The following is an 11,917-nucleotide window of genomic DNA, read 5'->3' as shown; positions in this document are numbered from 1 at the left end:
GAAGATTAGAAGAGCTGGCACCTACAGCTATGGAAGACCAAATCTTTCCAAATACTTCTTGTAGGAGACCAGAAAGATAGAAGATAGAGGAACTAAACAGATATCTGAACAGTGTTGTGTAATTGGAATTCAGAACTGTATTACAGCTGAAAACAATTTTATTTGCAAAAGAAGTCAACATATATATGGATCTTAGTTGCAAATGAAAGCTTTTGCTTGACTAACTGCAAAAGAAAAATACTGCCAAAGAAGTTAGGCTGGGAAAGGAACAAATTCCTCCTATGTCAAAAGCTCTGATTCTTATGAAATAATATAAAATAAATAAGGAAACCAAAACAAAAGAAACCGCCCCCCCCATGATTAATCAGTAATTATGGGCAGAGGAGCAGTGCTAAAGTCAATGAGATGGCACCTTAGCTCAGCATATTCTTCTGCAGGAAAGTTTCAAAAGTCAAGGCAGTATTTTTAAAAACATCCAGAATCGCCTCATTATCATCTTACGCCTGTGAATGAGATTGTGTTTTGGGGAGGACAGAATATTATGTAGGAAAAGCAATAGGAATGAGATATTCACAAAAACATCCAGCTCCCAATTCCACAAATGGACTTGGAATTTAAGCATATATACAGTAGCCAAATGTTAACTTAGGGTTAGAGTACGCGACTGCCCCTTACGCAGCAGACTCACGAGTACCCCCAAAGCACAGCGACAGAGTGATGCTTAGGGCACATCTCCTTCCTTTCAGCAGAGCATGCCCTGTTGGCCACTGCAGCCAAACTCACAGCAACAAAGGACTCTGATCAGGGTGTCATCACAGGCAAGGTGACGCTGGAATGAGGTGACAGTGAGACAGACTGAAGAGACGTGGCATAACTACCCAGTATCTTCTCAAGTATCTTTGTGGATACTCCTGCAACAAGGCTGATCCAAAAAGGAACAGAAGTGTTTTTTAATTCTCTCCAGGCTCAATTATATACCTTTTCTGAATATGTTTTAAACTGCAGCAGTAAAGACAGCATCGGTGTCCGCCAAAAGACAAGATGCTCCTATCAAGAGAGATACAATTAATAAAACAAGGCTGAAAAGAAGACACTACATCATTGCAAGAGATCAGTCTAAGCAGGGAAAGTCGACCAAAGTTGAGCAGTTGGCTACAGCATCTTGGGATCAAGGCCAGCGAAAAATATACGTAGTCCTTCAAAGATATCAGACAGCCTTCATAGTAAAAAAAAAAAAAAAAAAAAAAAAAAAAAGAGAGAGAGATGCAATTGTAAAAGCAACAAACATGGGAAGCCCCTGGGATCACTCACATGGCTTTACAATTATATTAGGCCACTCCTGCTGGACTTCCTTGAGCACGTCCCCCCAGATGACAAAATACTATCCCAATTGCACTGCTTGCAGTACAATTGCACAGGCTCAGTCAAGCTCTTCAGTGACTCTGAAGACCATTTCTCTATTATACTGAACAGCTGCTTAGCAAACGCATAATAGGAAAACCAAGACCAACATGTGCAACAACAGTTCTTTCATCAGTTTCTCATCACTACTCCTTGACCACCCGTATCAGGTAATTAATAGAGAAATCACATCCCACAACTCCAATAAACACTGTCTGAACACCTGCCTAGGAATAAAACAAGATTTGCCCCAGAGGAAATTACCTTGATTTGAGTTGCAGGTGTAGAATGATCCAATAAAGCCCCTTTCATTAAACAATGTCAGCAACATTTGAAAGGATAGCACCAGCTTCAGAACAGATAATAAATTATCAGCTGGTAATCCAGAAACAGGTCTCAGTGCACCTGCCCCTTTCTTTGTTGTCCAGCTGCAGATAAGAGATTTGATAGGAAAGAGAAAAATCTGTTGTGGTTTGGGTTTTTTTTTCCCCCCTTAAAGCTGACAAAGCAGCCTCCTGTATCACGTTAGTTAGGGAGAACATCACCCAATGAGAGAGCATATCTCTGCGTGATGTACGTATATGTAGGCATGTATTTTTAAGGTGTTAAAGTAGCACTTTAATCCTTGTTACTCCCAAGGTACATTATGAAAGTTTTCAAGTTATAAAACAGGCTGGAAGACTCTTCTGTAAAAGAATGAATAATAAGATCAACAGGCAGCAGCTAAACATCTAAGAAGATTCATTCACACTAGAGGTTTAAAAAAATAATCCAAATTAATTTTCTACAGAACAAAATTAACTTGCGAAGGTTGATAAAGGATGTCAGAGAGGGCAAAATACGAATCAAAAGGAAACAAAATAAGCTTGTGGAAACCAAGCCCAGCATATCTATTAAGACAGAAGCCACCTTTGTCTCAGCAAGTCACCGACCAGCAAAATACCAGAACTAAGGACAACCACTGGTCAAAGATCACCTGTACGCCCATCCAGTTCACGTGCTATTTCCCTACGCCTGGGCAACCTCAAGACAACGCGCATGACAAGAAAGAGGATGTTAGGCAAACAGGAGTCTCAGGAAGCCTTCTGTCACTTGGCCTTGGGTCTCAAAGTGCAGAAACAGTGTATATTAAAATTAATTCCTTCCGGATTATTCTATCCCCATTTTCTGAGGAAAACCAACTGTTTGCATGATATGAAACACAGGGTTAAAAACTGAGGAATAATTACAAGTTAATCTATCCTGTTTTCTCATTTGTTGTTGTTAGTTAAGGTATTTCAACTTGCTCCATTTGCAATGTCTTGTTGGGACAAAGCATTCAGCTTCCACTGATGAAAAACCGATTTTAAAAATCAGTCCGAGACCACTCAAAATGAGACAAGGCAAAATAAAAATCAAGTAATGTTTCTGGTGCTGAAAGACAGAATTTTGTAGGAACAAACCATGTAGCATCACATGTCAACACCTTTATCATTTTTTTTTAATCCATCACCTACAATCTTTCTTTCTTAACAGACTACTGTACATATACACATCTGCAGATATTAAACTAGTATAGCCATCACTATTTTTGTTGTTTTTAAGCAAAGAAAAAGTCACGTTTATTTTGTAGTAGCAATAGTTTCTTTTTTATTTTTAATATACTTTAGGAAACAATATACAAAGCTGAGCTTTGCCACCATTTTCAAACGGTGGGTTGCTCCAATTACACAAATTCAGCGTTTTGTGATGGTTAAGAACAGCAGTCAGCACCAGACTTAAACAGCTACAACACAAACATCCTTCGAAATGAAATGTCATAATATCAAGACAGGTAAACCAGGAGTTAACATATGACAACTGTTGGGGAGGTGTCTTAAATCATTCTTGTTGAATTTTATATTTCATTAAATATTTTATACACATTTTCCTGTTTACAAGTTTTAAACAAAACCTCCCTTGAGGAATTATTTAAGTACAAAAATGTTCAACAAGAACAGTTCTAATAAAGAGTCCCCAAATAGACCAAATTTTAATGTGTGGACCAAAGGAAATGAAAACCAGTGTTTCTTTGTTTTAACATGTTTATTACAACAGATACAATTCACATCTGACTAGCTTTTTTTTTTTTCCTCTTTCCCCTCCCACAACCATGTTAACATGTTCATTGGGCTATTTCCTTATATTTGAGCAAGTAATGTACTTTCAGCACACATGCCCAGCAGTACTATAAGTCCATTCTTACAGGGTGCAAATGGAAATACGTTTCAATAATTTATACAAACAGGTGGGTTATGCTCAATCACTGCAATTTTAAGCTACTGTACACAGGAATGAAAAGATTATAGAAAAAGTGCCATAGCAACAGTGCCTTAAGAAAAGAGAAAATTAGAAGCATTAAAAAACTGATAAAATCAGATTTAGGATTTCACGGGGAAATGGAACACAGAAAATGAAAAACATTTCTCTGTAAAACAGAAATGGAGAAGCACTGCTCTCTATTCGGTGCAAGTGTGGAAACAGTTGTTTCATGATATTTTGTACATTACCCAAATTGTTGCAGCCTTAGACACAGATCGCCTGGCGCTTGCATTGAATTTTAGGAAATGCAAGATTTCCGAATGATAAATTAACTAAAAAAAAAAAAAAAAAGAAAAAAAAAAGAAAAAAAAAAAAAAGAAAGCTAATTTTGCAGACAGGTTTACATGTAAAAGGCTAGGTATTTAGCCACCTCAGCATTGATTAGTTTTGGATGTCTAAGCTCTGATACACATGGCTTCCCATGGCTTCACTCTACAAAACATATTTACAACGTGAAGAATACATCTACAAGAAATCTACATTTCAAGGGTTTTACAAATCATTCTTGTATCTTTCCCCTGAATTTGACTCCCTCCTGTCCCCTTCCCCATGTCAACTTTTTTTCTGCCCAGCTCAACGGTCCAAAGTCTACTCAAATGCAGCTCAAAAGTGTTAAGACTGGGCATCGGTTTAATAGTTCCTGTACTCAAAACCATGTGCAATTGTTTACAACTTTTCACACCATGAAGGAATTCTGATTCTTTAGCTTTTCAAGTTCTTTAATTTGTTGCCTCAAAAATAGTATCCTGCAAGAGAAAGGAAATAAATTAGTATAAACATTGCCATTATGCAGAGATATTAAATTAAGTATCTACACAGTACTTCTACAGTTTCAGTGAAAGATACCAAGCTCCTTAGCTCCATTAATAATATTCAGGTATTTTTAAATTAATTCCCAATCTGTTCAATCACCTACAAACACCGTATGCAGAGGCACAGAGACTTGCCAAGTTTGGTATCTTAGTTCAGAAAATTAAGTTGCTATATTTCATCATGACTGATACACAGTTATGTTTAAGCCTGCTCTTCACTGGAATTTATCTCCCAGAAAAAGCAGGACACTGGAAGAGTACGCTGAATAACTGAATATTCTGAAGAATGGTATTATGCCTGTGTCATGCAGTTTCTCAGACTTTACAACAACCCAAAGTGCTCATAAATTTTTTTAAACAAACAAGTTTTCTTCTAGGTGCAACACTTTTTTCCTAGTATTTGGCTCTGTGGCTAGTGGTAGTCTCTAGTTACGGTAAGCTCCAATCTTCAAAATATTTGATCATTAAAAGATATCTAAGGAAAAAAGATTGTAACTACATCTGGCTTAGAAATAAAATATATTGCTAGCAACTCCCTTATACATTTTTCCTTCCTCTACTGAACTGACATAAACAACTATTGTGATTAATGAACATTTTGTTTACATAACTGTTTCCCAGAATTTTTAATGAATATTTTGAAATAACTTTTCATGATGCTGGAGCATAACGCAAGCATGTGAATGAATTAAGAAAATATTCAGGGAAAGTTGAAGTTTCTTCTAAATATTCTATAAAGTCCAAACTTTAATCAATGCAGAAAAAGCACCCACTTCAGCAGACTTTTGTAGAACACTTTTCAAATATGTGACCAGTTCAGTAAAAATGAATTTTCTACTGAAAAGTAGGAGAAAAATGATTAGGATAGACACACTGAAAAAACCATTATACTTAAAAGGTGCAGGCATATAAAATATATCAATCACTGAGAAGTGCCTTCTCACATGCTGTCAGTTATGGTTAAAAAAATGTCCTTACTTTGCCTAGAGATAAAGTTCCCTCTTAGAACAAATTTAAATAGTTCTTTTCTGTGCAAGAAATAACATCATCATTCAAATGTATTGGGGCTTTGATAATCCCATCCTTTGTGAAAGCCTCCCCCCACCAACTTGTTACTTATGCCATGTATTCCATGTCTTTCAGATTGCAGCCAAAATGAAAGATACACGTTATCATATGCAAAATTATAATAATCCTTATTCATTGATAGCTTAAGGATACACAGTGTACAAGAAACAATGTGCTATTTAGTGTGCTGAACAATGATGTCTGACATGTTATTTTAGATCAAATGTGCACCCAGAGACAGAAATGAAACCTGTAAGAAACCAAGCAGTTCATTAAATATACTACAGAAATTGTAATTTATGTAATGAAGTTATGAAATAAAATTTCAGAAAGAATGGATATTTTTGATTCTTTATTAGGGAAGATTTACAAATATATTGTAGCCCACTGCTGACTAAAGGATTGTTTTACTAATTGCCAAAAAGCAAGAGCTTCTAGGATAAAGCTAGCTATTTAAACAGCATACAATGCTATTAAAGTAGCTTAAAATAGTACATGAGAATCACTGTATTCAAGCTGTAGTGTGATTTAATAGATGGGATAACATCATTCAAAAAGGAAACTGAATATGAAAGTAGATTCAATACCATGACTACTGGTGAGTAGTTTTAGCATGTATTTATTATAAGACTAAACTTTTCAATCTGGCACAACAATCTTCAACAATGTGGTTGTGTACTACTTCAGTGACACACAAGACACCCGCTACTACTGACTTAAGAAGCAGAAGTCTACTTTGCTATAATTGACATCTCACTAAAGAATCCCAACATCTTTTCAGATGCCTCCTACCTACATAACAAACATTAATTTATCCTTAGCTTGTGCTATGCACAACACCTGTTCAAACTTGCTCTGGCTTTAGACCTAAAAAACGTCTCATGCAAACTGTAATGTTTAAGACCAGTATAAACCATGCAGATGCGTACCTATGTGATCTATGCATCATGTACAGACAGATATTTTAGCAGTATGCTGAATTAATGTGAGTTAATCAGTTTTTCCTAATGCACTAATGTATCTGAAAAGATACTTTTCTAAGTGAAAATACATACAGAAGTTGCATATCTGGTTCTATTCATTGGAGACTACGAGGTATCTGTGTGGGAAACAGGTAGAACGTACACAAAGAAGACAGCCTGCAAACCTGGCAAGTATTTGCATACTTAAAATCATCAGTAAATACAGCTCATGTAGAACAATGCCAGAATAGGAATTCTAATACCACCTAGAAAATTACCATTTTGAAAACAAACACAGAGCACACACTTACCTTTGCTCACGCAAAGTTGCTTGAATTTCACATACTCGAACTAAAGACCTTAAATTCTTTAATTCAGTACAAATTTCTGACATATGGACACTTCCCATGTTATGGGCTTCCTCACGTAATCTTGATGCCTGCAATGGTTACACAGAAAGGTTAGGATTTTGAATCATGCATTGGAAACAACTGGCTGTAGCCATAGGATTGCCAGATGAGTTGAAACAGCAAAACAAACTTCAAAAAAGAACGTTACATTCAAAGTACGTTCAATTCTCTACAAAAGCCCATTTGGAATCAGAAATGGTCACCACGAGCTGCCAAGAGATTGTCTAACACAGGCCCATGCTAAGGTAGGGATGGTTTGGATTTCCTTGATCCTAACAAATGTCCACCTAACCATCTTGAAAAATAGTACCTGACAGGGCTCCAAGTTTCCAAAGTAATTTGTTCAAGTAGTTGAAAGTCTCTGTCCACTATTTCAATGACATACTTAAATTTCTCATCTAAATTAAGCCTTAGTGGCAGAAGTAATTGAATGCCATCTTCCTTCCAGCTACCTTATACAGGGAAAAAAACCCAAAACAACAAAAAAATTCCCACTCTGCAGACCTTGTCCGGTGTTCTCTTCCAGACAAACTCCATTATTTTACTATCTCATTTAGTTGGGTGCAGACAAGCAGAAGTGTAAATTTAGAAGGTATCACCTGTCTATGCACAAAACACAATTTGTGCATTCCTTAAGGTCTTGTCACAAAACTGGATATATGACTCCCGAGAACTCAACAGCACCAAGACAACTAGAATACTCTGAGGTCCTGTGTATCACACTGCAATAAGGAAAGAGGACTTCTTGCAACTGATACATTGAAAAAAAATTATTTCGAATAGATCTTTCCCTGCAGTATTTCTGTTTAGCAACGTTATTCTCTGCTGTACTGCATCTGGCTGGGATGGAGTTAATGTTCTTCATAGCAGCAGCCCATATGGTGCTATGATGTAGGTTTGTGACCAAACCAGTGTTGATAACACACCAATTTTTCAGCTATTGCTGCGCAGTGCTTGCACAGCATCAAGGGTTTCTCCCTTTCTCTCTCTGACCTCCCCAGCAAACAGGTTGTGGGTGGACAAAAGGCAGGGAAGGAATACAGCTGGAACAGTTGATCCATACTGACCACAGGGATATTCCAAACTATACAATGTCATGTGCAGCAATAGAACTAGGGGACAGTTTTAAAGAGGTTGCCATTACTCAGGACTGGCATCAGTCACCTGGTGGTAAATGACTGCTTATGCATCACTCCCTTCCCTCCCCTCCCCGCCCCCCTTCTTTTACTTATTAAGCTGTCTTTATTTCAACCCAGGGGTCTTCTCACTTTTGCCCTTCCAATTCTCTGCCATCCTACTAGGGGAGAGCGAGTGAGTGGCTCTGTGGTGCTTGGCTGCTTAAGTACTTGTATACTTGATTTTTCCTTCCCCAAAATAATGGTATTTAGCACAGGTCTTCATCAGCTTCTGGCATTTCTCCAGTTCAAAGCAGCACTTTGTGTTCTAATTCCCTACATTAGAAGTTTTCTTTTCTGGAATGTGTTGACATCCAGGAATACCCTGGTCTCCAGTAGGATGTAATTTTTCATGTCCTCCCAACACAACTCCAAAGCCTTGAGACTGATAGCAAACTACCATTAACAACTTTCAAAGTATTTCTTCTTAAGCTGACCATTCGCCTATGTTAATTTCATTTAAAAGACCTTAAAATAATTTTTGCATACAAGATTCTTGTTAAAAGGTGTTAACAGTCTTGCTGCAAATCAGGATATACCAAAGCCTCATAATTTATCAAAAGAAAAAACAAAAAAACCTGACATAATTTCTTTCTAAAAGGTCCATGCTGACTATTATCAGGGTTTTCTTTTCAGGTGTTTGTAAAAAGGTAAAATCATTTTTTCTACTCAGATATTGTTCAATACTCAAAGTATCTCTACAATTACTTAGTTGAGACCACCTACAATTCCATTTCTCACATTCCTTAAAGATAAGATAGTTATGTTGATTATTTTCCAAATTAACCACATTACTGGATTGTTTTCCAGTTTTCCACATTAACTGCTTCTTATGAGTTCTGTGAGATAACTGCTAGTGGTTCAAGAATTGGTTTAGCTGCTAATTACTGCACAGTACATTTCTTCAAGTCTGACTGCTTTAACACGTACCTGCCCTGGCTCACATAATTTATTTACTTATTTATTTTTCAGTTTAGTCAGGGCGTAAGAGCACATGCCAAATTTCAATTTAAGCTATGCATCTGGTTAGAAATCTGAAGAAACCAAGGCACTGCATATTTTAGCCTTTCCACTTTCATCTAGCTTACCTTCTTCACTATGTATTGCATCTATACTTTCATTCACTTTTTCTTTTACATCAAATATCTGACTTAAGTCCCTCAAGTGCTACTATTCAAAACTGGTCTATAAACAACTCTGTCATGTTTAAAAGTATGCAACTGGGTACATGACTGTCTAGCATTAACTGCTTTTTTAAAAATCTCTTTATTAGTGATAGTGGGGGGAAAAATGACCTGTGAGCTGTATAAATCTCTATTTTCTGCATTAAGATATATGTCAATTCAGTACACAGTGAAAATAACACTATCAAAACTATGGGCCAAGGCCACAGAGAGAAGTGGCGGTGCTGCGCCATTTCCTTAAACACACGTTCCACAGCAATGGCTCAGTCATTTGACTCAGTACAGGTTGGTAATGTCTTAAAATTGAATTAAAAGATTAACGAAAAGAAACAAAACAAGAACAAAACAGAGTCCAAATGGGGTATCAGTCTAGACTGCACTTCTAAGAGTCATCCTGCAAGTTACCACCCAAAAGCCTCCAGTGTAGGCTTAAGCCAACACGCAACCACTCTTCAAAACACCCAGGTAAACCAGGCCAGGTAGGATTAACATCCCATACAGACTGTGTCAGACAGTGTTGCCTGCAAAAGGACTCGAACTGGACTCAGCCAATACAGTTCCTTTGAGTAACACGTTCCAAGCAGCTGACATGCATCCAGTTTCTCTGTATCACTACAACAGGATAGGTTTCATGCAGTTAGTTACAAAATATGGATGGCAACTCTACTGGACTTCCCATTATGTATAAAACATCCCAAATTCAGTCTGGGCCCTCTACATCATCTTACAAACCGGGTACAACAAATAAGGCAGAGTTCCTTTTTCACTGTGTAGAGCTAACAACTCAGTGACTCAAACTGTGGAGCACTCTCAAATAGTTTAACTCTGTCACCTAATTCATAACATTTTCCACATAACAAAAATATCGTTATTATAAAAGTTTGTTGAAATTTATGTTCTTTGTAAATTTCAACAGAACTTTGGCAGTAAGAAAATAGTTATGAGGAGAACTATTCCATCTGAGAGAACTTCAAAAACACTGGTACTTTAAGTGAGACTGAAAATACTCAACTGCTAAATGGCAATCACATGAAAAAACAGCAGGTCTGGTGTAACCTCTCTCCTCTTTTCTGGCTAAGGCCAAGCATCAGCATTTTTTTTAAAATACTTTTAATTCTTAGAAAATGCAACCTGTGTAAGAATACCAGATTTTAAGCTATATATTTTGCACTCTCACAGGGAAAAAAAGCACAAGTGTACTCACCTGCTTTTCTGCATGATCTGCAGGCCAGCCTTGAACATGCTTTATAAGGTTTTCATTGAAGTGTGCTGCTAGCGTAGGTGTTAATGAACAAGTGGGTCGTACAGATGTATTTTGCGGTGCAGGTGTTGAATTTGATGCACTAGTGCTAGAGGTATGATTTGGACCTGGTGATGGGCTTCTTTGACTACTAGAAGAATGGACAAAAAAAAGAAAAAAAAAAGAGGAGCATTTAAAAACATATGTAAACCCACAGAGAAATAAACACTTAAAATTCATTGCTTCCAGCCACAAAAATACATAAAGCATTTAAACCACAAGTAAATACTTCTGGTAGACCAAGTCTGTGCCACTTTTCCACAAGTCTCCTACTTGTATGGGAACTGTTTGAGTGCTACAATATAACAGGGGGTTTTTTTGTTTGGTTGGATGTTTTTTGTTTTTTTAACTTTGACAGCCGCTCAAGAGATCCAAGATGTGTCTACATTTTAGTGTTGATAGAGAATATATACATGTATGTTCTTCCTTTGAATAGCTGCAAACCTAAGATTTTCAATAATGACGTATCAGATGGAGTCAAGCAGGTTTATTCAACAGACTATCAGCAAGTGTCACAATAATCATTAAGTACAAAGCCTGATGTCCTGATCTAAAAACACAGCCATATGGGCTCTGAGGAGTATAACCATTTACTAACGCCAAAACACAAACACCTAGGTGACTTTGTGATACTGTACATCCTCACTCTCTCACTCAAGAGAACAAAAGTATCACAGGAGCGGTATGTTTGTGCTACCAACTTGACTGCTTTACTGGAGCATGTTCATGCTGCTGTTTTACTGGCTGGTGTGTTAACCTGTTGCTGAAGAAAAGATGCATAGAGACATGTTTAGCTGATGTATACTGTACAACAAACCAAAACCTCTGTGCCTTGGACAAAGCTTTTCACTGTCCTCTTTCAGATCTCCATATGCAAGCAAATACAACATTTACATTATCTGAACACTACACCAAGCCACAGCTTTTCCAATTCTACTTTGCATCTATAATTCTTGGTCAAAAACGTTTCTAATTTTTACTAAAAAACTCATGTTCATCTTGGCGTAGCAGTCTTTTGCCATCCACAATGCTCAAGATTATGTTATCTACAAAGTATTTTAGCCATTGCTTTAAGCAATGTTGGTTGGGGTTTTTTGGTGGGTTTGTTTGTTTGTTTAACTACATTAATAATTACCCTCTCGCTCCACTTTACAAGACATTTTTGCTTTCTACCTCATGATGCTCCTCATGTACGGGAGAGGCACTCCTAAGAATCCCGTCTCTATGAAAGCCTATTCCTGCTGCAACGACTAAAAAAGGTGGGT

General features: G+C 37.2%; 1 protein-coding gene across 4 annotated transcripts in view; it reads right to left on the bottom strand.

Moving 5' to 3' along the window:
* Positions 1–3,001: 3,001 nt before the first annotated feature.
* WAC (WW domain containing adaptor with coiled-coil) overlaps positions 3,002–11,917 on the bottom strand; it is a 62,594-nt gene continuing 53,678 nt past the window's right edge. For 3 of the 4 annotated variants that reach the window (XM_054817577.1, XM_054817575.1, XM_054817578.1), the window contains exons 12-14: positions 10,557–10,743; positions 6,895–7,022; positions 3,002–4,487 (exon numbers count right to left, since the gene is read on the bottom strand). In XM_054817577.1, coding sequence (XP_054673552.1) covers positions 4,418–4,487; positions 6,895–7,022; positions 10,557–10,743 — 385 coding nt within the window. In that variant the 3' untranslated portion in view covers positions 3,002–4,417. The remainder of the gene's footprint in view (positions 4,488–6,894; positions 7,023–10,556; positions 10,744–11,917) is intronic. The other variant, XM_054817576.1, reaches the window with a different exon arrangement.

The sequence above is a fragment of the Grus americana genome, chromosome 2, assembly GCF_028858705.1.
Source record: "Grus americana isolate bGruAme1 chromosome 2, bGruAme1.mat, whole genome shotgun sequence".
Taxonomy (NCBI): Eukaryota; Metazoa; Chordata; class Aves; order Gruiformes; family Gruidae; genus Grus; species Grus americana.
The sequence above is the reverse complement of the archived record's forward strand: the minus strand, read 5'-3'. Positions and strand labels throughout refer to the sequence as shown.